General features: G+C 49.4%; 1 protein-coding gene across 7 annotated transcripts in view; it reads right to left on the bottom strand.

Moving 5' to 3' along the window:
- Positions 1–22601, bottom strand: part of MACROH2A1 (macroH2A.1 histone) — an 80072-nt gene extending 57471 nt beyond the window's left edge. For 2 of the 7 annotated variants that reach the window (XR_003430862.1, XM_027097028.1), the window contains exons 1-2: positions 22397–22564; positions 12152–12356 (exon numbers count right to left, since the gene is read on the bottom strand). Coding sequence is in view for 6 of the 7 variants with exons in the window: in XM_027097028.1 (XP_026952829.1) it covers positions 12152–12323 (172 nt within the window). In the remaining variant the exon portion in view is untranslated. Of the gene's footprint in view, positions 1–12151; positions 12357–22396 lie in introns of all 7 variants that reach the window. The other 5 variants (XM_027096989.1, XM_027097004.1, XM_027096996.1 and 2 more) reach the window with 5 other exon arrangements.
- Between the last annotated feature and the right edge of the window lie 2507 nt (positions 22602–25108).

Raw genomic sequence — 25108 nt, 5'->3', positions numbered from 1 at the left:
AGGGCTCCCCTTTTCACTGCTAAGATTTCAGCTCCATTGACAGCCTACAGAAATGCTCTTCTAGAGATGAGTTATTGTGCTGAGTGACCTTGGAGAAGTTATTTAAACTCCTCGAGCCTCAATTTCCTCCTAAGCAAAATAGGTGGTTTGAGGATTCAGTGAGCTACCAGATGTAAAGCACTTAGCCAATGCCTTGCACATAGTAAATGCTCAATGTATGGCAGGCGTTTTATTATCTAAACCGTCCCGCCTTTGCCTGCGTGCAAAGCACTGCCCTCTGTGCCCCAAAACTCACATTTTGACAAGCCACGATTTTAATCTGTGAGGGAAACTGCCAGGGCCTGGGGCAGAGGTGGGAGAGCAAAGAAAACAATGCTACTGGAGTTAAAGACCTTCATTTTCTGAATGAACAGCAGATATTGACTTGCAGCGGTCAATATCCAGATTTACAGAGACAACAGAGAAACGTTAACCAAAGACTACCTCAGTTACCCATTACCACAGGAAGCATCAATCAGGATATCGACGGCAAAGGAAGCCGATAGATTAGCCTTTTCCAGAGGCCCTGGATTTCCACATGGTCCTCACAGTTCTGCAGGCAAGAAATGTGGGCTCTGGCAGAGAAGGAGCCTCCTTCTATACGGAGGACATATGTAAATGTCTTCTATCAAGGCCATTCGACACATGTCCCCCCGTAGACCCCACAGGCCTCTTGAAGTACCAGGGAACACATGTTTTCTGGCCACTAGATGGAGGGCACTTGTCTAACAAGGAAGAAGGTGGGGTGGAAGATAAAGGAAGAGAGCGGGAGGGAGGGAAGGCGGAGGCAGGGTCAGAGCTGTAGGCTGGCTGAGCAGCCTGGCAAATCCGAGGAGTGTGTGTGTCATCCTCTTGGCAACCAGAACTGGAGGGGGTGGTGGGAAGAGGGAGAGAGCGAGAGGTTGACTGTGGTTAGTATCCTTTGGGTTTGTCTCCTTGCTAGGACTTATTTATAGTTCTGAGAAGTGGCTTTTTGCTCTCATGGTATTTTATTCTGGGTTGACTAAACAGAGAAGCCCTCAGGCAGGGAAAGAAGGTAAGAGGGCTATAAATATATTTTATTAGTTGCTGATATTTTAACAGGAAGATATTGAGAGAAGAGATATTTGTAGAATTCTTACCTACTTCCTCCTCCTCTCAGTAAGTAAGTAGTTCTTTTAAAGCCATTCTTGATGGTCATCCACGGGGGACCCAGGGGGACCTCAAGCACCTCTCCAGGGATGCTGCTACTTTAATCAGGTGGGCAGCTCCTGGCTTCCTCTGTTATTCGAGGTGCAGCTGGAGACCTCCTTTTCTGGCAGGAGTGAGAGATCAACTCTTGAAACACTCCCAGTGCCTTCCTATTTGCCACCAACAGTTGCTCTGCCACTTGCCTCTCCTCAGGCAGGTCTGGTCCACGACGCCCTGGTGTTAATCCTAATTATGCATCATTAAAAAAATCCAAGGTTCTAGTTCAACTCTCATCCTTACCAATTTCCTGGCAGCATCTGACATTACCTACATTCCCCCCTCCAGAAATTCATCCTTCCTCTAACTAGTCTTCTTACCCTTCAACAAAAACCTATGTGCTGAGCAGCTGAGTACACAGTGATGAGGGAGGGGGAGGGAAGGCATAGTCCCAGCCTTGGGGGTCACTAATATGTCCTCAGGGATGTCTGACCCATCACAGACACTCAGTACAAATCTGCTGAAATCAACAGTGATTCTTCGGACCCCCAGCACCCAGCTCAGCACCTTGTACCTGGTCAGAGCTTGGTAACTCTTTCACAAATAGGTCATTACAGATGAATTACTAAACCAGTGAACAAGCACTGCAGCATTCAGGCGGTGATGCAGGATGGAAGTGCAGGGATGTTCTCCAAGGCACTGTCCTGGTTTTATGGATTAGAACAAATACTCAGGATCCATGGCAGGCCGTGTGAACTACAAAGCTGTCATCCCGGGGGAAAGCAGCCCCAGGATGGCCCAGGATCCAGGCAGGCCGTCCCTCTCAGTCTCAAATCAGGACTCAAGGTTGGCTGAGGGAACCAGCGATGTTGGGGCAGTTAGAGGCAGATCAACCACCCTCAGATTTGGGCTCAAATATAAATGTCAGTCTCTGCATATCACATGCACCCATTACATTTACTATATTTATTTTGAAATGAAAAGGGAGAAGAGTATATTTAGAAACATATACAACATATATAAGAAACTGATAACACTGATTGTCTCTTGAGAGGAGAACTGGGTGTGTGAAAGAGTAGGGAGAGAAATGCATGTCTCACTGTATGTCCTTTGGGAGCATGAATTTTGTCATTGGTATGTATTACTTATTAAAGGAAACAATTACTTTGTGTAAAAATAAAAAGACAGGAAAGACCTACCAGATATGAGAAACATAAAGTATATAACTAGATAAACATACCAATGAAACAGAAAAGAAAGTCGAGAAGTAGCCCTAATTATATCTAGAAATTTCATGTATGGTAAAAGCAGCATCTCAGATCACCAGGGAAAAGACGGAATATCCAATTAATTGTGTTGAGACAGATGGGTAACCACCTGGAACAAAATTAAGTTGATCCCTCTCCCACGCTGTATATCAGGATAAATTCCAAATGGGTCAAAGTAAAAATGTAAAAAATTAAACCATAAAAATACTAAGCAAGAGCATGAGGGAATTCCTCTGTAGCCTTGGAGAGAGGTAGGCTTTCTGAACAATGACTGAAAATCCAGCAAAAACAGACTCATGAAGACTTCAGATAAACTGGGTAATCATTTCATTTATGTTAAGGCATCGCACTGTACACTTTAAATATATACAATTATATTTGTCAGTTATTCCTTAATAAAGCTGGGGAAAAATAATTATTCAGAAAAATATATGAGAACTGTGTATAATATATATTTAAAGAAAAATGTGAAAATGAAGAGAAAACAAGATATTATAAAGAATGACCAAGCAGATTCACAAAAGAACCAAACAACTTCCAGAGTAAAAAATATCAACTGAGATTAAAAATTCAGTGACTGAATTAAATAGCAGATAAGACACAGCTGAAGAGAGAATTAGTAAACTGGGAGATAGTTCTACAAGACAGACCAGAAGTAATTATCCAGAAAGTAATCTAGAGAGACAGAAATGAAAAATACGAATGAGATGAACAGATACGGAACTTAGATAAAACACTAATGAATGTTTAATTTGTGTTCCATAAGGAGAAAGAGAGACACTGAAGAAACAACAGCTAAAAACTTTATGGATGAGATAAAGACATGTTCAAAATCAGAACCCGAGAAAGCTTATGACCAGAAGACCTCACTAAATGAAATTCTGAAGGACGTATAAAGTGAGCCCAGATGGAAGGTCTGAATGAAAGAGGCATGCACAGTCTGGGTCACACATTTTTCCTTGCCTAAATCCAGAATCAGTTTTGTAGTGCTTCGTGCCTTCCCATTGGCCCAAGCAAAAACAGAACTTCTGGTGGGAACTCAGCTATGCATATGCTGACCCCAATGACAGAAATGAAAGCTGCATATAGCCCTTCAAAGGGAAATCATGAAGCAACAATGAGAATCCTTGACCACTGAGGTTTCCTAGGCAACGTGGCTTATCTTCAAGAAAGCAGAGAGGTTTACAACAAATGGTGCTGGAACAACTGGACATCCACATGCAAAAAACTGAATCTAGACAAAGACCTAACACCCTCTGCAAAAATTAACACAAAATGGAGCAGAGACCTAAATGTAAAATCCAAAACTATAAAACTCCTAGAAGATAACACAGGAGGAAATTTAGATGACTTCAAGGTTTGGTGATGATTTTTTAGATACAACATCAACGGCACAATACATGAAAAAAAGAATTGAAACTTTTTTAAAATAAAAAACATTCTGCTCTTTGAAATACAGTGTTGAGAGAATATGAAGTCACAGAGCAGGAGAAAATATTTGCAAAAGAAAGCAATGAGACCTTTCCTTTCTCTGATCCAAGTGATGTGGTCCAACCCCCGGGGCTGGGAGTGCAGGGGACATGGGGCCACTGTTTTGTGAAGGGGGCCCAGGCCACACTTAACACTCTCCTGGACAACCTCATGGCCTCTTTAGAAGAACTGAATGAAGGACCAGATAAAAGTTCAGTTTTTGAGCTCTGCGGCAGATTCAAGTGGCCCTGGGAGAAGCACGTCCTCAAGCCGTGCTGCCGCCTCCACACCTTGGATGGGGAAGTGAAGCACTGGGGAAACTCCACCCCTCAGTGGTTTCTATGTCTGGCCTCAGCCCCGAGGTCTGACTCACCTGGGTCTGCTAACAGGCTGGCCATCTTACAACAAGTCATCAGGGAAATGTCAAGGGAACACTGTGCTAAAAAGCTGCTTTTTTCCAGCGCCCCTTGAATGTTCATCCACCACGGAATCATCTATTCCTCCTGGGAGACTGAGGAGGACTGACAATGTAGCTCTCCCTTAATGACTTCATGATTTGCTTCGTATGATCATGTACAGTGATCATCAATAGCAGATATTAATAAAAACAAATAGACTAAAATCTAACTCCCTTTCATGCATGTACACATACACACAAAAGGCATTCAGTGCCAGCAGCTATCTCTGGGCAGTGGGATTATGAGCGAGTTTTCCCTTCTTAAATTTTCAAACATAAATTACTCACATAACTGGAAAAGGGAACATACATTTAAATATAGGCTGCCAGAACACTGGAGTTTCAACTTCTGTGTTTCCAATTTTTTTCTAGTCGCAACCCTCTAGCTCATTAAAATCTAGTCCTCCCTTTCAGCTGAAGGACTTTACAGAACAGTGAGTGCTGTGGGGTTCTGGGAGCCCCAGGGAAGCATGAAGTCACTGGCAAGAGTTAGCTGGGTCCTGGCCTGAAGTGTAAGTCTAAGGTAGGGTGGTCATGCAAACAAGCAAGAGACACAGGAATTCAGAGAGCCTCGGAGCATCACGGAGCCGGCCTGTCCTCTTCTCCCTGCCCTATTTTTAGCTGTGTGAGTACAGGACACAGTTGGCTGTTCCGGATAGAAAAGTGGTAAAGAGGCCAGGTAAGTGACAGAGACAACTGCAGGCTCCGCCTACCGTAATCTTCCAAGCTTATCGGATCCTTTCTTTCCCAGGCCAGAAATGCTAAGTGGATGGATGTTTGTTGAAATGAGTATCTGTGTAACAGGACACACTGCTGACAGAGGAGGCCTCTCCCTACTATACTTACAAGAGAGGGGGGCAGGGATGGAGTGCAGACAATGACTAACACCAAAGGGATATGCAACATCTGACCTGAGTTATAGATTAGAAATCAAACAAGCTGAAATTTGGGATGAGGATGATCACTTTACTAGCCAAAACCAGATAGCAAGATGTATTTTTAACAATCATCCCTTTTCCCCGGGGTTTTACTACAGGATGCAGTCAGGCACAAGGGCTAGGACTCATCCAGTCTGTAAAGCAGCCATAAGGGTGCCCTGGGTGAACCCTGTTCGTTCCCCAGGTCAGGAGCTGGCCCTGTAAACTTCCCCATGGTTAGCGAAGTACCCGCAGGCAGTTTCAGACTGGAGTGTCTGCTGTGAGCGATGCCAGGTGCCTGCTAGAAGAGTGTGGAGGTCCTGGTCACTGACGAGAAACAGGAGAGGGAAGACCGAGGTCTGAAACACAGGGCATGGTGAGGGACAGGGCATGGGGAAATGGAAAAGGAGTAGGGGGTTAAGAATATGCAAGTCTGGATATCTTCATCATTTTGTAGATTAGAGCCAAAAAAGGCAGAAAAAATAATTCTAGCCACGGCCTTATCCTATAAGAGGTGGAAATATAATACTACAACAGTAGGTATTTAAACAGACCAGAGCTGGGGTATCCAAATCAGCAGAACTCTCATGGTGGTCCCCTGGGGGAGCGGGGGGGGGGGGGGGTCTACACTTATTACAAAGTGTCAACATTCAGTCTTGAGAGCTGGCAGCCAGGGCTTCCCATCCTCCTTACTGTGGAGAAATCCTCTGAGAACAGATTTGATTTTTGCAAACAGGCTTACATCCTAGGAGGCAGGTTGGCACAATAAGCTGTGTGATCAGGCTATGTAACAGGGTTTCTGGACCAGAAAAAGAAAAAGATGTCATCAGGCGTTGGGTGAGTGCCTCCAAAGGCACTTCCCTCCAGGGTAAGTCCCATGGGCAGGGACTTTTGTCTGGCATATTAGTGACTGCCACAGCCCTGGAGAGTGGTCAATGCATGAGTGGCTCAGCTTAGCAGAATAACTGCACAGCTTTCCCAAGTCGTAGCCTCCCTGTGTGAATGCTGAAGCACCTTCTAATGTGTTGGGCCCTGTATGGAGGAGGCACACCTAGGTCTCCTTATCTATTAGCCAAGCTCTGTGCCTCAATGTCATGAGCCAGACCAAAATGCATCCTTCATGGTGGCCTTCAGCTTTGTTTCTTCAGTTGGCACTCTTCATTTCTCATGGGCCTAACCCATAAGTGTCCCCACACAGTGTGGCACAAGGTGTTTACAGGTGTTCCTTGAAAGGCTTTCTGATAAAAGTCTGGGATCCACTACATATCACAGTTCCCTCCCTTGGGGATTCATGGGACACCAGTATATTAAAGGCTCTGAAAAGTCCTGCAGTAAAGAGAGCAGTTTCTCGGTGGTACCCAAACTAAAATCAGTTCCTTTACTCAGGAACTCAACAAAGGTATTCACATATCCATCTCAAAAGACGGAGTGTGAATCTAGCCACCTCCTAATTTCACCCATAGAGCCTTATGTTTTGGTGGACTACCTCTTAAATTTCACCAAACACCTCGGTTCTGCTGAACACAGTCTGAGCAATGCTGACCCAGAGTGCTTTGCATCCATCGAATCATAGCATGGTTGCTTTTTGCTCTTCCACACACTTCTCATTCCCCCTGCTACCCCCACTGTAGGACTCCAGTGCTTCTAACTTGTCCCTTAGACCTGCCCTATTCCCCTACTGGTTTGTGGGCTTGTGTGTCCCTAACATCGATGGAAGTTCCACTAGGGCAAAAGCCATGTCACGTGTTCCTTATTTCATGTCTCCTATACCTTCCAGCACAGAGCAGTGCTGTACTGAGCAGAGCGAAGAAACTCCAAAGAGGCTTTCTGAGCTGAACTAAATTCAAGTTCCCTTTAAATATCATTTAAGAAAAAAGTACCACAGTAGTATGGGGACCAAGATGATGCCTCAAAGAAACTACCTCTGTCTCCCCATGATAATACTTATTTTTATCCATCATTTATTGAGTGTTTGGTAGGAATGCTGGCTAAATTCTTAAGATGCAATATCAATCTTCAAAGCAACCCCAAGAGGTGGGGCTACTATCATCACCTATGCTGGAAGGTCAAGGGCCAAAGAGTTGAGAATGGACTGTCCTGGGGCACTGAGAAGACCAGCAAACAGCATCACATTCCTCAGGAGGAGCTCTGGGAAGAGTCAGAAGGGCTGCCAGGCACAGAGAGGTGTGCAGAAGGAGCTGTCTGGTCGCCAGACTCAAGCTTGTTCCAGATGTTGCCTTTTCCTTTTAAGTTCGGCAGATGATTGGGCTCTGCACCCAAGAGGAGAAACAGATGCCAGCTTCAAGTTTCACAGCAAGACGCAAGGCCATATCCTCCTCCCACATCCACCCCAGCTTTGAACAGACCCTAAGGATGAGTACTTACCCACGAAGTACTCCATGAGTGAGCATGGTCCCTCACCCCCGAAGACATGCTCTCCACAGGAGATCATCTATCTGGGCTCTGATGGCCCCTGGCCTGCCGGGCTGCTGCCTGTCCAGATGCTCTAATGTTGATCTGGCCTCAGCTCTGGCCTAACACAGGCCCAGGGCTGGGTATGCTCAGCTCCTAGCTAACCAGAAAACCCTTCAAGGTTTTCCTGAGTGTGCCAGGAGCTCAGGACAGAAGTGGCCTTCAATACCAGACAGAAGAGTTTGGTTAACAGGGCACCTTGGTGTTGAGGGTGATTCAGGCTTGAGGAGGGGTCAAATGGCAGCTTGAAATAAACCAGAGCAAGTAGGCCTGAAACAGCCAAGATATTCTACAGGTGCCTGATGAAAGGACACCACGCATGAGTGGGCAGTGACAGCCCCATCGCCATCCCTAAAGGAAGTGGGCAACCCTCAGTTACCTCAGCAGCCAGAGCAAGATTACTGGGGACCCCTCCCTCTGCTTTTACGCTACCAGTTAGCATTGGGGCACCTACACGGTGCAGGCACAGAAAAGCACTTCACGTGCATCCTCTCATTTCCACCTCATAATAACTCTATGACACAGTGACTGTAACCCCCATTTCACAGATAATAAAACTGCAGCTTGGGGATGTGAGTGACCTGCCTAAGACCACAGCGAAGAAATGGCAGCTCTGACACCAAGGTCCACACTCTTAACCACCTGGCTCTGCTGCCTCTACCCGATTCTACTGAACATCGTGGCACCCCAAGTGGTGCCCCTGGCTGGCCACCAAGGAGACGTCAGCTCCCTGCTCCAGAGCTACCTGTTCCTAGGTGGGCCCTGCAGCTAGCTCCGCAACTCCTGAGCATCCAGACCCCTCCTCATCTCTCCACCGGGGCCTTCTCACAGGAGGAGGCCTGGCCCAGCCATCTCAAAAGAGCATTGTGTGGCACGCACCCCATCACCATGCCTGCAATTGTGTAGGCCACCTGTAAGAGAAGAAAACAATCCCTCCATAGGGCCCTTCAGGTGACAACTGGACAAGCAGGGCAGCTCTGGTCAACTGGTTAACAAGCATCCTCCAGGAAATGTTTTCTGAAACCTACTCCCAGCACATGCAGTCCTACCTCATCACTGCCTTTTTCTTGCCTGTACCTGCCTCTGGACAAAGCTCTTTGGGCTGGGGGGAGGTCTTGTTCTGGCTTATATCTCAGCACCGGACACACCGTAGCTCTCAATGAGCTCTCAATGACCTGCGGAATGGGTGGTACTTCCTTCAGATGCCTTGTGTTGGAGCATGATGTCTGGGCCACATCCTTGACTCGGCCCTAAGCTGCATGAGCGTTGCTCTCCTGGCTTCTCCCAGCTCTGGGAAGAGGCTGGCACCCAGTAGGTGCACTGTGCGCAGGTGAGTGGGTGGCAGAGCCCCTTTCCCAGCCCTCGCAGGGCTGGTTGGCACCGTCTCCTTCTCCAGGTCTCAGCTGATGTCTCCTCCTCAACGAAGCCCTCCTGGGCCACATCATCACCTGGGTCCCTCTGTCCTGTTTACAGCCTCCACAGCACTCAGCACAGTCAGTAACCATCTGGGTTGGTTGGTTCTGTCTCCCAGACTAGACTGTGAGAGCTCCACAGAGCAGAGACCATTTCTTCCCCAGTCATTCCTGTGCACTCATACAGAGCCTAGCACGGTCAGGCACACAGCAGGTGCTCAGTAAGTATGTGGAATGGGTGGGAAAGGGTCTTCAGTGAAACAAGAGCAAAGAGCGAGAGCGAGCTGGTCCACCTTTACTTCTCTCTCAGGGACCAAAACCAAAGTTCTGAGCAGGCAGATGCCCAGGACTTCCCAATATCCACGTGCTCCCACATCCCAGCCCGAGGGGCTCAGGGCAGATCACCGCCTAAGAGCAGTGAGGGTGGGTGTGCAGCACTGTCCTGATGGGTGGAATGGAGCACTGCTTCACTGGATGTGGCCCCAGAACTCAGCTCCTGTCCCATCAGGCAACCAGACACAAGTGACCACCAACAGTGATTGAGTATAGTGCTCAGGACGTCCCTCAAGGCCCATCACACAGACCAGGTACCCAGTCGGGGGCAGGCACTGGGCAGCAGTCACATAATGACTCAGCACTGCGTATAGGCAGAGGAAATGGCTCAGATTCAGCTAATAGCTCTGCTGGAAGCACTTGGTAAAATTTAAAAATATAGATTCCTCTTTAATATACAGGGGTTAACATGGCTAACGCCAGAGTAAGGATTTGCCTTGAGCGACTTGGCCAGCTCTAGGACTGGGCTGCCCTGTCCCACCCCTCTTTGGGACCACTACTGCACCTATGACAGCCAGAGACAGGCACAGTTGGTGGGGAGGGTGCAGGGTCTCAAGGTCCGTTCCCATGAGAACGGACCAGCTGACCTGGCCTTCATGAGCACTGCACTCAGTTTCAGAGCCAGCCAGGCATAGACAAGGAAGACGTACAGATTTTCTGTGCGGCACAGACAGTAGTTGCCTCAGACATGATGGGGCAGTGGTATCCCCCCACCCACGCCCTGCTAACTGAAAAGAGGAAGCTTGACAGAAGAAATGAACCTGCTATTGTACTTGACCTAATGAAGGTGTCTATGAACACCCCAGTGTCACTCCAGTGCCGGGGGCATCATAGCATTCGGGAACCAGGAAACACCGGCTGGCTGGGTTTGCACATCATGTCAGCTTTCCCATTATACTCAAACAAAGCCCCTCTCACAGCAGCCTGGAGTTGGTGAAGCAGGGACTGCTGTCTCCATTTGATTTGTAAGGAAATTGGGGTCCAGAGAGGTTAAGTGACTCTCTCTGGGTCACACAGCATGTAAACTGCCGGGCCAGACCTTAAAAATGTTCTCCGAGTCCTATCTAGTGACGTCTTCCCTGGTCTCCCTGGCTGACTGCCTGTGTTATACATGGTTTTCCTGGATGTGACACATAAATTCTGGGCTCTGTTTCCTCATCCACATAGTGAGAAGAATTAGGCCTACTTCATGCTACCAGCCATGCCACCTACGAGTCTCTGACAAGCAGAGGGTCCAAGTTCCAAATATGTGCAAAGGCCTCACAACTATAACCCCAATTACTTTTTTCGCCTAGACTCTTTTAACAGAACACAAAAAAACTCTATAACCCTCATGGCTGTGTTCTCTGTGGGGGAAACCTTGGTGTCGTCTCATTGAGAGGCCTGGGATAGCAGGAAGTGACCCAGCTCTTCTACTGCCTAACCACTTCCGTTTGGAAGAGGCGCCCTGTCTTGTTGAGTCTCTCCTTTCTGGCTCTAGGGAGGCAGCTGCCCCTGCCTGCCACCTACCCTGATGGTGTATGGAAGCAAAAAGTGGTAAAAGCATTACAAAAGGAGAGCAGGATGTGCATTCCTTCTCAAGTACTTCCTAGTTATATGTGACCCTAGGCAAATTTTTTTATGCCCAGAGGTTGGTTTTCTCCTTACTAAAAATGGGGGGTGGTATCCCTGCCCAGCTGGCCTCCCACAGTTTCCATGGAGCCACCAATAACATTATATCTAGGAAAAGGACCAAGGACGCCCCTGAAGGGATGGCTGATTCCAAGACTAGGGCAGGGGAAGATGAGACTATCTCATTATGTTGCAAAGCAAGGAAATGTACAGAAACGGATGGAGAGGGGGCAGAAGGACACAAAAACCAGCTTGAAGGTCAAATTTGAGACAATGTGACCATCATAACGAGTAATGACATGATAGTGTATAACACACTAAATTTTAAAAATCCGTGAACCAACATTGATAGAACAAAAAATAAAAAGCAGGGAAGGGCAGAAGGAAACCTTTTCTTAACAGAAGAATGCCAACTAACAAATGTAGGAAAAATAACAGAAATAGAAAAATCACTATTTTATAACCGTCATAGTGATAACAGATCCACGTAAGATCATCAAGGAATGCTAAAGCCAATGGGTGACAGATTGTGATCCAGAATGTGCAGAAATGCACAGATACCACCTTGATCGAATGACTAAAGCAAAGATCACTAATGACAGGACAAACCCACAGCAGGTACCTTCTGACACAATGCCAGAGAAGGACTCAACATCCCTTACGGAATTCTCCTACCAAAACATTTAACCTAAATCCAAGCCTTAGGCCAATCCAGATTAAAGGACATCCTGCAAAACAACTGGACTGGGCTCTCCAGAAACGTCCAAGTGCGTGCGTGCGCGCACACGCGCACACACACACACACACATATATACACAGGGTGGAGGGAGATAAAGCAAGTGGGGCAACATGTTAACAACTGTTGAATCTAGGTAAAAATGTTCACTGTACTGTTCTCGTAACTTTTCTGTAGGTTTGAAAAATTTCAAAATAAAAGAAATGAACAAGGTCCTCCTACCAATCCTTGGAAAGCTGTGGTGTCTGCAGTGACTTGGGCACACTCACCTGTCAGGTACTCCAGGACGGCGGCCATGTACACAGGCGCGCCCACTCCGATCCTGTACTTGGGGTGGCCTTTCTTGATGTACCGCAGCATCCGGCCCACAGGGAAGATGACTCCTGCCTTGGCGGACCGGGAGGTTTTGGTGGACTTCTTCTTCCCACCCCGGCTGGACATGGCGGTGGCCCTGGAGATGGATCAGTAAACACACTGTGGAGGCAAGAGACACATGGGTCAGGATTACTGGGGACAGGGCATCTCCCCTTTCCCCATGCCTCTGGCCCCTGGAAGAAATGGGTTGTGCCAGCAGATGCCACTGCCTGCAGCCGCTGAGCCCCACAAGCCCAGTTTCTGCATTCTGCCGGTGCGCTTCAGCCCTGGAAAAGAGAACGGCTTCGCTTTTCCCGTTTTATACCATGACATCAATTTTATCGGCCACTTCCATATAAACGTTACTCTGACAATGACTGCTCTTAAGTGCCTCGCCTTTATGCCACATGATGTAAAAGAAAATGGGATTTCTTGGCTACAATCTATACGCTTGTTTAATAATTGTATTTTCATACACTTGAGACCAGGGCTGATAAATTTGCTGAAGCCTTCATAAAAGAAAAGAAAACTATGTCACCTGCCCCTAGAATGAAGATGTAAGGCATATACCTAGGTTCTCTGATGAAAGCAGTACCTCTACCTTAAGGTCCTTTATTGTGAGAGGCAAGAACAGCTCACAGGAGTTCAGTGGGCAGCCAGCACCTTCAACTACTTCTGCAGCACTGCTTCCTGCCACCCCTGCCCAGGCTGATGTCCCAGGCTGCCCCTGGAGTTAAGAGGCCCTCTGAGCACTTGCAGACTGCTAGACAGGCCTGTCCTTAGAGAAGAGGGAGGAGAGTTCTTCCTTCCTTGGCCCCCACCCCCCCCATCCAAAATGCCCCTCAGTCCGAAGGATCCCCCCTCTTCAACACCTACTGTGGAGTCCTCTCTTTTCCACCCCGACTGTGCCTGGATCCAGGTCACCACTATCTTAACCAAACGATCACAAACATCTCCTGAAAAGGTCTTCTCACCACAGGCCACACTCTAATCTACCTGCCCTCCACTGGCTGGGCTATCTCCGTACACACAAATCTGAATACGCCATGGCCCAGGTCTTAAAGCTTTCCTTGCTGCCACAATTCCCAAGATAAAATCAGGACCCCTGGACTGTCACGAAACGCCCTAGAAATCTAGGCCTGGCACCCCCATCTAGTTTTACCTGTGCTTCCTTAGGTCTAAACGCAAACACAGGTAGTGTCCCCAAATGCCCTCCTCCACCGTGGCTGTGCCTGTTAGCCAGGACCTCCTTTACCCTTCATGCTTCTTTTCTGCCCTCTGCCAACCCCTCCCTGAGTGCTCCATCCTCTGGGCTCCTATGTGCTTCACACCACAGCACTGACGTGCACACGGCCCCGCCCCACCCCGCTGTCTCTCCCATCACACTGCAAGGTCTCAGACGGCTGCCCCCAACTGTATACCTAGTGTAGCACCACACAGTAAGGTCACAAATGTTCACTAAGAGCATTCAAGTCATTCATGCATTCACTTCAGGAATTATGCTGGGGAATGGAGACAGCAGTGCACGAGACTGATGTGGTTCCTGTTCTCCCAGAGCTGGTGGGGAAGAGAAACAATAAATAACCCGACAATCATTTAAATGGTAACTGTGAAAGGCCAGTGCAGGGTGCTGGGAGAGGGGCTATGCAGAGCCCTCAGCCTGTTCTGGGGCGTCAGACATGCCTTCCCTCGAAGTCACTGATGCTCAGACCACTGAATAAAATGGGCAGGTCTCTCATCTTCTCGTAAACTGAGGTCAGGCTCCACGGTGTGTGGGCCCCGCCAGCTGCCACAGCCCATATCTCTATGACCATGGAAGCCACAAAGTTAGGAGTCCCTGTTACTCTGACACCCGACCCTACATTCAAGATATGCATGGTCTATACCTAACATCAGTATGACCCCCAAGATCATCTCAGATCACATGCCTGACAGAGAGATGGCCAAAACAGTAGAGAGCAGAATTCCTGGACACTCTGGGGCAGCTGTGCTGACTGGCTCACCAGAATTAAGGGGGCTCAAGGCCTCTGTAATGAGAACCCTGTATTTCACCCTGTCACGGGGGGCACCAAGTCTTAACTGTTCACTGAGCGCTAAATAGAGTCCCAGAAGGGTCTGGTTTTTCTGAAACAATTAGTTGGCTCCATTTCTTCTGTAATGAGCTCTATTTTAAAACATTCCCTGCAAACAGGTGCCCGTGCTCACTCTGAGCAGGAAATGGTATGTGTACACGTGTGTGCATGTGTGTTCGCAGGGAAAAGCTGTAACTGGGCTCCTAGCAGTCTTCTGCTTTAATGCAAATGTGTTTCACAGACCAACCCCATTCCTTTGGCCTAACAGCTTTTACATCTGAATGCTTCCCCCCTTCCAGAAGGAGAAGCCTGTTCTTATTGGAGCACAGACTCCAGCTCTGTCTACAGGCGGACCTGTCTGGGTATGTTTGGGGCTGCCTTTGTGGGAATGGGACAATCTCCTGTCCCAGAGAGGAGGCACTACCATTGAGGGATCTGATGGGTCCTAGACACGCTTATTCTTCAAAAGTAATGCTCCTGGGGTTTCCCTCTGACTTGAGTCAAGAGTCTTAGTCGACATGCTGGTGACTCCCAGGTCCCTAACCCAGTGCACACCTGTTTGCTGAGCCCCAGAGCTCTGTTCTAACTGCCTGCGGCAGGGTCCACTTGTTAAGTCACACAGGCAGGTGAACTCCTGGGTTTCTCAGCCCCAGCAGTGGCAAAACCATGCATCAAGCTGCCAGGCGGGAGTCACCCTGTCCCTGTTTCTCTGCCCACCACCACAGCTCCCAGTCATTAGTGAGGTTCCACGGAGGCTTCCCTAACTTCTCAAGCCTCTTCCCTTCTCTTCGCCCTCCCTGCCTTGGTTCAGCTCCCACTATTTCTCACCTGTTTTCCCCAGCACCAGTCTCTCTCCATGGACACCAGAGGATCTCTGCCCACTTTGCTGGTTCCCCATCACCCTGAGCCAGCCACAAACAGCATCCTTCAACTACTTCTGCAGCACTGCTTCCTGCCACCCCTGCCCAGGCTGATGTCCCAGGCTGCCCCTGAATTCCTGACCTGTGAAGCTGTGTCCAGAATGTTTTTATACACGCTGCTTCCCCTGCCTGAAACACCCTTTGTCCTCTTGCCAACCTGCTGAACTGATGCTCACACAATCCCTCTCCTCGGTCCTGACCATGGAATTGCTCACTGCTCTGTGTTCCCACAGAACATACCCCGGCACATATCTGTGTGCCTGCCTCCCCAGTTCGACTCAACCTGGAGCTACTCCATGCCAGGTGCTGTAGTCAACTCATCTGTAGCTCCCCAGGTCCCAGGAAAGATCTTAAACATCACTGCCACTCTGCTGATAGAAGAACATCTTCACGTCTTATTTGGAGTCAGGCTCCTCTCTGATAGAGCAGCCCGAGTTTTCATCCCCTCCCCAAGGGGCCTGTCCTGAAGGGATTCTGTTCCTCTCCCCTCCTCATGTGCTTCCTGCACTTCTAACTATAAATCCCCAAGCTGCAGGCACAGCTCTGAAAGAATTCTGACTGAGCCATGCAGCCTCATGACATCCAGTAACTGTGGTGGTTTTTAAAACGTCATTTGGAAACCGATGTGCAATCTCCAGATCAACCAATCTACGAACACGCCGGGTCCGTCCTGCTCTCCAGAGGTCTATGGGATGCGGGGCAGCTGTGGCCAGGCACCAACATGGGGGGAGAGAGTGGCTGTGACAGAAGTGGCTGTTGAGCACTGTGGTTAATAACTCGAATTCCAAAGTCAGACTGACCTGATTCAAGTCACAGCCCCACCACTGAAAGCCTATGCGTCCTAGGTTAGCTGCTGAAACAAATAAGCGCCCCCAGCTTACTTCTCACTTGTGAAAAGTCCAAAGTGGCTTCCATGACTGGCTGGTGCTTCTCTGCAGGATGATTTGTGGATCCAGACTCCTCCCACCCTTCAATGCACAATTCAGGGTTTACTACTGGAGGGAAAGGGCCATGGAGGACAACACATGGGGGCTTTCAGAGGCCAGGCCTGGAAGTGGGGCACATCACCCCTGACTGTGATCCACCGACTAGAATGTGGTCACGTGGCCACACCTAATTGCAAGAGATTGGGAAATGGCCTCCAGCTATGTGCTCGAAGAAAAGAGGAAACAGCCAGTCTCTGTAACCTGACAAACCAACTTGAAAGCTGACCCTGAAACCAGGGTCTGAGCGACCAGTCAAAGCCTACTTTGACCCATGTCCTGTGTCTAGCCTTTTCGGAGAGACGGACAGTCCTACGTCATGGAGCAAGTGGCTTCTTCTGCATTCACCTTCTCTTCGGGGCACTGAGCTTGCCCACAGGAGAAACAGCAATAATACCTTATCGAACTAACAAAGCTGTGTCCTTCCTTCCTGGACTCGTCCACCAGGGGGGCACCCTGTTAGCAAACCAGAAGCCCTCAGCCCTGTAGAGGGCCCCACAGGCTTTGAAAACAGTGATAGGTCTTCAGGCAACCCTGGCATCTGTTAGTTACTGAACATTAGCTTGGCGGTCTTTTTGACTGTTATCAGGCCAGGAAATGAAAATTCTGTGGTTGGTCCTGAAGGGATCTCTGTGGTCTTTATCTCTGCAACTCCTCCAACAATCAATCATTCACAATAGACATGAACCGTGTTTGCAGAAACCCAAAGTTCACACAGAGACACACTGGTGGAGGGGGCTGTAGAGGGAAGAGCCAGGCTTGAGTGAGAAGCAGGTCTTTGATGACAAGCCCCCCAGCGATCGAGATGAGACCGCGACAATGTGATCTGTCCTCAAAGCACAGGACAAAGGAGAAGCCTGGCTGTGAGGATTCCATGAATAAAATGGACACGAAAACAAGGAGGAGGGGCAACAGAGTTCAGGAGGGGAAACAGCCACCCTACCACACCGTTCTATTCCTCACCAACAGGGCACCCTTACTGGTTCCTAAGTGCGCTGCAAACCACCTTCATTCCCACTTCCACCCTTCGGCACATGCCACTTGCTCAGTCTGGAACTCTCTCTCCAGCCCTCAGTCTGGGGCAATCCTACCTAGTGGTCCCAACATGTCCTCTGGCGATGGAGACCCACTCCTGCAGTGGCTGTGCCATGTGGCCCCCAGTCCCAGTCTAGTGTGGAGCAGCCCCACGCCCAGACTCTAGCTTTACATAACAGGTCCTGCTGACCTCCAGCTCATCTCTCCCTGTTTCCAGCAATGAGGGCTCCACCAGGCTGAATCGCTCTCAGTTTCCTCAGTAGACACTCCTGCGGTGGCCCCTGAGCCCAGCGAAAAATCCCTTATAATGCACCTCAGCCACCACGGAAATATGTTCAACTGCTTTTCTCAGTCTTATACAAAGTGCTTGGCAAGTGCAGTTTCCAGCCCCTCCCTCCAACATGATTGCCACTCCGGATCCAACTTATATAAACATTCTAAAGCCAACTATCCCACTCTTAGCACTTGTTACACTGTATCACCACTGCCTATTTCCTTGTCTGTCTTGACCGCATGCACCAGGCTGCTCTGCTCACCACTGTATCTCTAAGAACCTACCACCCAGCCACGTTCCTGAGAGGCCCTCAAATGCTGGCTGGGTTGGGACTGATTAGTTACAGTGGATGGGGTTCTCCTGACCAAAATGAGGGCAGCATTTCCAAAGGCCACAGGACTCAGAGATGTGGCAAGTGAGACACCAGTCCGGGACCTTCTTTGGGACCATTCGTGTGGGAGCCCAGACCCTCAAAATTCAGGGAGCTTGTGGAGCTACCTTGGGGATTCCCAGGAAGGGAACACTGCAATTTCCCCGATGGCTGAGGCTGGAGCCTGCAGAGGCCTTCTGACTCCCTGACCATCCTATGGCTCCAGCAGTCTCTCTTCTTGCCGTAAGATGGGCACCGTAACACAGACCAGAGGAAAGTACTGACCTTCCTCATATCTGTAAGACACTGACCTCTGTAAAAGATGCAGCATAGAAAACTTAAATAATCAGGACGCTCACAAAACCATTGGAATGGTCAATGGTGAAGTCTTTTATTTTCTAAGCAATGAATGTGTGCATATTGATCTCGAGCAAAATATTGATTAGAACGGCTGGGGGGCTGCGAGTCAGACAGCCCTATCTCCAGCACCTGAGGATGGAGCAATCTGAGCTATCAGCGCTCAAGTCGCTGTTACAGAGCGAGGACTGCCCCATCCATTCCCTGCAGCTGGATAAATGCCCACGTGTCCACATGCATTTGTCACCTTCCCATCAACTCCAATCACAAAGGCAAACCTGAGACACTTAATTCTGAAGCGCAGGACACTAATCCTGTTTACTGCATTCTCTTCCGTTTACTCCTATCGTACCAAATGATTAATGGTGTTGTTGCTGTCATGTCCCCAGAGGCATGTGGATATACTACATAACTATCACTCACAGAGCAGGGGTTCACAAGCTGCACTCTGATTGGCTCAGAACAGAGACTTGGTCTGGTACTCTGGCCAATCAGGAAAAACATCTCTCTCCATTCATAAAACACTACACCATAAAATGAGGCGGATGATTAAAGAACTTACAGTCCACCCTCAGTGAACCAAGGGACTGCAAACAAGGAGAGAAGGATAAATTGAGACAGTAAGTAAACCCTAAACCACACATTTTGTTCCAGCAGATACTACTCTCCTCATGTGTTAGGTTTTTAATGGCGGGAAAAAAACAAAAGCTGAACACAAGTGTTACTCACTACAAGCAGGTACAGTTAGCAGGAAGCTAGTCTGGAATTAAAATCTCACCTCTGCAAACCCACTCCATGATGTGCTTCCTGAGTGACACTAAAGGAACCAGCACTATTCTTCAACAACAGTAAGGCACTGTCTGCCTGCTTCATAAGGACATTTTCCTTCAAACCTCCTCTCCCTTTTAAAGGTTGTGTGAAACTCAGAGAGTATCACTCCAATGGAAGGCCATCAGAGGAAAATGTGAGCTTCAGTAGGGCAAGACCCTGGTGAGGCTTGGCATCTAGAAGCTATTCAATATTTGCTGAACTGATGAAGCATTCCCAATAAAGGACATCTGACCACATCTTCCTCCTACTCAGAGCCTTCAAAGGCTTGTGACTGCTCTTAGGAAGAAGTTTAAATCCTTCCGTGTGTTTCTGATCAGGATCCTCTGTGATCTGGTCTGTTTGGCCCTCTGGCTTCACCTGACTCCCCTCTAGAATCCAGCCATCCTGAGCACTCTGGCAGTTCCCCCATACGACCTCTGTTCTCATTGTTCTCAGACTCTGCACATGTGGGGCAGGTCTCAAACGCTTGTCCCCACCTGCCCTCCTTTGCCCAGCCAACTCTTACTTGGCCTTTCCGTGCCTGGTAAGGGCTTGCTCCTGAATAGGCTACTGTCTGGGAGCTGCTATGGGATCTACTGTGGCCTCCTGTACTGACCCTGCAATGGCTGCTTGCCTGCCTTCTCCTCCTCATATCAGCTTCCCAAGGATAAGAATTGGGCATCTCTTTTTTTTTTCTTCTTTACTAGGTCACCAGTTTATTAAACTTGGAACAGCCTGATGGAAGAGATACATAGGGCAAGGTCTGGGGAAGGGCATGGCGCATCCATGCCCTCTCCAAGTGTGCCACTCTCTCCAAACCTCCACTTGTTCACCAACCTGGATGTTCTCTGAACCCTGTCCTTTGGAGGTTTTATGGAGGCTTCATTACATAGGAGGCACGCCTGACCAAATTACTGGCCACTGGTGACTGATTCAACCTCCAGCCCCCTCCCCTCCTGGGAGGTGGGGGGACATGGCAATACTGGACATTTCTTGATCAGGTTCTGTCCCTAGTGCCTGACCCTCAAGAAAATGATTCTCAAGAAATATTTACTGAAAGCTGCAAGACACTGATCTGGAAGGCCTGATCCAAGTTAACAAGCTATACAACTCTTTGGAATGAAGAGCTGACGCACTTGGGCTCACTCATAAGAGCTGGGGTGGGGCCCAATGTATTTCTAAACCTACAGAACTTGGGAAGGACCCATAAGACAGGTATGGGCCCCACTGAGCCCTGCCCCTTCCTAGTCCATGTGCCAAGAATGGGGCTCTGAAAAAGCTGACATAAACCCAAAGGCACACTGAAATGAGAGCTAGAGGCTGCTGAAATTCTGATGAACACCACATATAGATTCTTGTTGGGTTTTGTCAGGTTGGGTTTTCAGTTTATGCTTCTGTTTATTTAAATAAAGCTCCTTTAAATGGCTTGGGGCAGCATTAACTCTGAAGCTATTAAAGGCAGGTCTGAGAATACATGTATGTAGTCCAAGTCTCTCTTGGAAGGAAGGGATGAGGGATCTTCCAGACATCTGCTGCCTGGAGGACCAGAAGAAATGTTAGATTGAGACGTACCCCTCCCTGACCCTGGCCCATTTGGTATAGACCAAGCCAGTGACTTATAGTTGTGTAGAGTGTCACGTGTGATTTTCCAGACAACTCTTAACGTTTAATAAAATGTGAGCCATCCCTTCCTCATTCTAAAGGCCCTCCCTGCCTCAGACAATTTTCACATACTTTAACCCCTTCCCTCCTACTAAACGCCTTTATCTAGGGATCAGCATTAACAATGGTAAGAGATTAAAACAATAACAAAGTGGAAAGATTTCCCACTCTCCTCCTAAAACTAGAGTAAAGAAAAATTTAAAGTCTAGAGGATTTAAAAAAAGAAAGAAAGAAAAACAGGTTGAAAAACACATTTATCCTCATCGGGTAGCCTCTTGTACAAGACTGAGATGCTACTGCCCAGCTTTGGTTAGTTGTGTACAATGGGTATTAATTCCAGTTGCAGGCATAAGGTGTCCATTTCAGAGCTAATAACTCCTCTGAAAGCAGACTAGTAACCGAAACGTGGCCATGGATTCCATCTAATTCACAACTAGAGTCTCCCACTCAAACCTAAAACTGTTCAAAATTCCCTGAGTCCCTAGAGCAGGAAGTCTTGTAACAAAGCACTTTCCCCCCTTTAATGATAAAACCTCAAACCACAAGGGTAGAAGAGAGAAGCTAGCAGAAGTGCCCCTCTAACTGTCTATTCTTATATGCTGTTTATTGGATCATTAAAGTCTTACAAGGACTTCGTGGTAATTTTAATTATTGAATTTAAGGCTTGTCTCAGCTGTTTGTATCAATACATAAGTCTCTTACTTTCAAACTCAGGAATATTTTTCCCTAACATCTTGTCTAAAAGAAACTTCCAAGCAATCTACTGACAAGATCCTTGAGTGGTCTGTGATCTCTGCAGGAGTGGAGGTGGGGCGCGCCATTCCGCACACCTGTTGTCAGGTGGCATGGCCAACAGCATCCTGCACACTCACCTCCTCACTCCACCCCACCCCCAGCGAGTCTCTTCCCTCCCGGCCTTCTCCACCCGAGGAACCTACAGCCTTCCAGCCTTCCGGAGTTACCTTTAAAAAAAAAACCTCCCAACCACAAAGCAAACAAAAGGCCGGTCAGAAGACGAGCGAAAGCTGCGGGGGTTCCCGTGGCCCCTCTCCAGGCAGTCCCTGAACAAACCTCTCCCCGCCCCTGCCTGGTTGCAGTCCCGCAAGTATCCCCCAACCCCCCACCCCACCCTCACAGCAGATACCATCCAGACGCCTACACCACGGCCACCTGGGGCTCGGGCCCCACTTTTTGTGCCGGGGCCGGCAACTCGCCGGCGGACGGGCGCCTCACCAAGTACAACTCCGCGCACAACAGCTCCCGGGCGTCCAGGCCCAGGCCGACCGGCCAGCTCCCCGCCGCCTCCCGCGGCCTCGAGTCCAGCCCGCCCGCCCCGGGAAGGGTCGCCGGGGGAAGGGCCAGGGCTGTCTCCTGCCCACAAAAGCGCCCAGGCGCAGGCAGGAGGACGCGGTTCTAAGAGAAGTTGGCTTCCGGGTTTGCTTTTTGAACAAAACCAGAGGGACTCCCGCGCGGCCGGGGCAGGGCCTGCGAGGGCGCCGTGCGTGCGCGAGGCCCCGGCGTGGGCCGCGCTGAGGCCGGCGGCCCGAGCGCGGCCGTGCGCCGCCCGGTACACGCCAGGCCCGGAGGCTCCCAGGCACCCTCGGCCGGAAGAGCGAGGCGGCCGGACCCGGGCGGCGGGGACGGGGCGCGCGGCGAGGGGGCCCGTGCGGCACTTACGGGGCGGCTTGGCGGCGGCGGCGGCGGCAGCAGCAAGGTGTCTGGCCTGTGCCCTCTCGGCCGCTCGCGCCTTTTCTTCTCCGCGCTCCTGGCTGGCCCGCCCGCCTCCTCGCTTCCCGCCCGCGCGCCCCGCGCTCGCCCCCTCCGCCCGGCTCCGCTGCTGAGTGAACTGGAACCACTAGCCGCGGCCCCGGGATTCCCACAATGCACAGCGCGCCGCTCGTCACATCCCATCCCGTCCCCGCGCGTCCGGCCACCCCTCCCGCTCCACCCGGGCGCCCCGGCCTTGACCCCAAGCCCGCGGCTGCGCGCGCGGGGGACCCTCCGCGCTGTATCGCCTGGACGTCGGTGGGTCAGTCCCCTGGCCGCATCGCGGTCCTGGCTCTGGCCCTCAGCCCTCGGTCAGCTCGCCAGGACACCGAACGCTGGGTCCCGCCCGAGCCGGGGACTCGCCCTGAGCTAAGTCCTGGGAAAGGGTCGGGACCCCGGCAGAGGCACTTCTCCAGCGCGCGTCCCAGCCTGTGCGTCTCGAGTGACACTTACTGAGCGCCTACTGAGGGGGGCTTTTGCTGCCCATCCCTAGAAGCCTTCCCATTAACGCAGGGAGGGAGGCACGACTGCTGTTACCAGCAAGCACTTTTCCCTCCCCAACCAATGCAAACCTCCCGCGCACTTCAGAACCTCCCGCTGTCTTTAGACACAAGCCCCCATCAAACCTGGTCTTCCCCACGACCATCTACTGCGCACCCCTGGGGTTCTTCATAGTGACCCCTAGAAGTCTGGATCTGCTCTGTTGCATGGAAGGCGTTTACTTCGATTCAGCAAATGTTCACTCTTGGACCCAAGTTGAGATTTACTAATATAAACAGTGATTCTTTATCATCACACACATTTTTTTTTAACTGCAGACAAGCAGAAAGAGGGGCCGATGCAAAACTTATCTTGTATTCCTAAATTGGTTTTTGGCCTGAAGGCGTTAGTGACCCATCCCAAGGACTTAAAAAGGGACCTTTCCTCTCCTTCTCTCCTCTCCCTCCACCAAAGTGTGGAGGGGGAAGCCACCTCGGCACCCAGCTGTGGACCAACTTTAGATAACAATACATACCCTCCGCAGAGTTGTTCTGTGGCTGCTGGAGTTGGTGACGGGAGGTTATGAGTCACTGAAGACCCCTCCCTTCCCTCGGGCTGCCCCTGTAGCAGCTGGTGGTAACCTCCTCCCCTCACCATGATGCTTTACACTAGGCTTTAAAAGTTTGCAGAGCAGTGTCCAATACATGCCATTCACATATCCATTAATTCAATTAACTACTGTGGTCATACTTTGTGCCATGCACCAATTTGGGTGATGAAGATGAAGCAGTGAACAGAACAGGCAAAAATCCCTGACCTCCTGAAGTTTGCCATGTAGTAGGGAAAGAAAGGTTATAGGCAAAAGAGATGATGTGCCAGATGGTGTAAATGCTATAGAGGAAAATAAAGCTGTAATAGGGAAAAAATTTTGTATCCTACTACAAGTTAATCACTAAAAGGGTGTTTCCTATAAGCTTAAATTACATATAATGGCCCATCTCTGCGAACCCTGCCTCCCAGGTAATGAGCATGAAGCTAAAATACCTTTGGTTAGCTCACAGGAACCATCCTTACCAGGCCCACCTGTGAATGACTGCAGGGAGGAAGAAATTAACACATCCCCTCCAGAGGCTGACCAGAACCAGCAAATTTTGGCTTTACTCCTTCCCCTTTTAGTATAAAAGAAGCCTGAATTCTGACTCAGGCAAGATGGTTCTTTGGGGCACAAGTCCACTATCTTCTTGGCTTGCTGGCTTTCTGAATAAAGTCATTATTCCTTGGCCTCACAACTCGTCTCTTGATTTATTGGCCTGTCGTGCGGCAAGGAGTACGAGCTTGGGCTCAGTAACAAAGCGAGGAAGGGGGATAGGAGGTATGAGTTGGGGTGCAGTTTCAAACTTTAGAGAAGGCCTCCCTGAGAAGGTGACATTTAAGCAAAGACGTGAATGAATTGAGGGAGCAAGCCAAGTGGATATCTGGGGGAAGAGTATTCCAAGCAGCAGGAGGGCAAATGCAAAGACCCTGAGGCAGAAGAGTCTCTGAAATCATCAAGGTATAGTGAGTGTGTTCTTACCATTAAAAAAGATAACGTTTGACATGATAGAGGTGTTAACTAGCGCTAAGGTGGTAGTCATATGGCAATATATAAATATATCAAATCAACAGGTTGTACACCTTAAACTCACACAATGTTATATGTCAATAATATCTCAATTTTTAAGAAAGGAAGAGTGAGTGTGAGGCTGAAGTGGAATGAGTGAAGGGGAAAATTACAGGAGGTGAAACTGGAGAAATGATAGTTCTTTGGGTCCAAAAACAAAAGCATTAAGGATGTGTGAGGACTCCCCCAGGGAAGCTGCAGAGAGGTGTCTGGAAAGGGACAGAGATCACCCCCCACCCCAGTTGCTCTGTCCTTCCCCGCTCTTTAGGGTGGTCCCTCAGTTCTGCAGGGGCCAGCCACCAGGTGAGGCTTCTGTAGGCCACAGCAAGTAGGGAGGATGCCAGACTTCAATAATTCACTCAACAAATACTTGCTGAGCACCTGCTGTGGACCAGGCTCCTTCCAGGAGAAAACCCCTCTAGGTGCGTTGCCACACTGCCCAGACTCTGGTCCGAAACATAAGCAGTACTCCTAGAAGCTTA

The sequence above is a fragment of the Aethalodelphis obliquidens genome, unplaced genomic scaffold (genome assembly GCF_003676395.1).
Source record: "Aethalodelphis obliquidens isolate GAN/ISIS:26980383/991018 unplaced genomic scaffold, ASM367639v1 scaffold4, whole genome shotgun sequence".
NCBI lineage: Eukaryota > Metazoa > Chordata > Mammalia > Artiodactyla > Delphinidae > Aethalodelphis > Aethalodelphis obliquidens.
The sequence above is the reverse complement of the archived record's forward strand: the minus strand, read 5'-3'. Positions and strand labels throughout refer to the sequence as shown.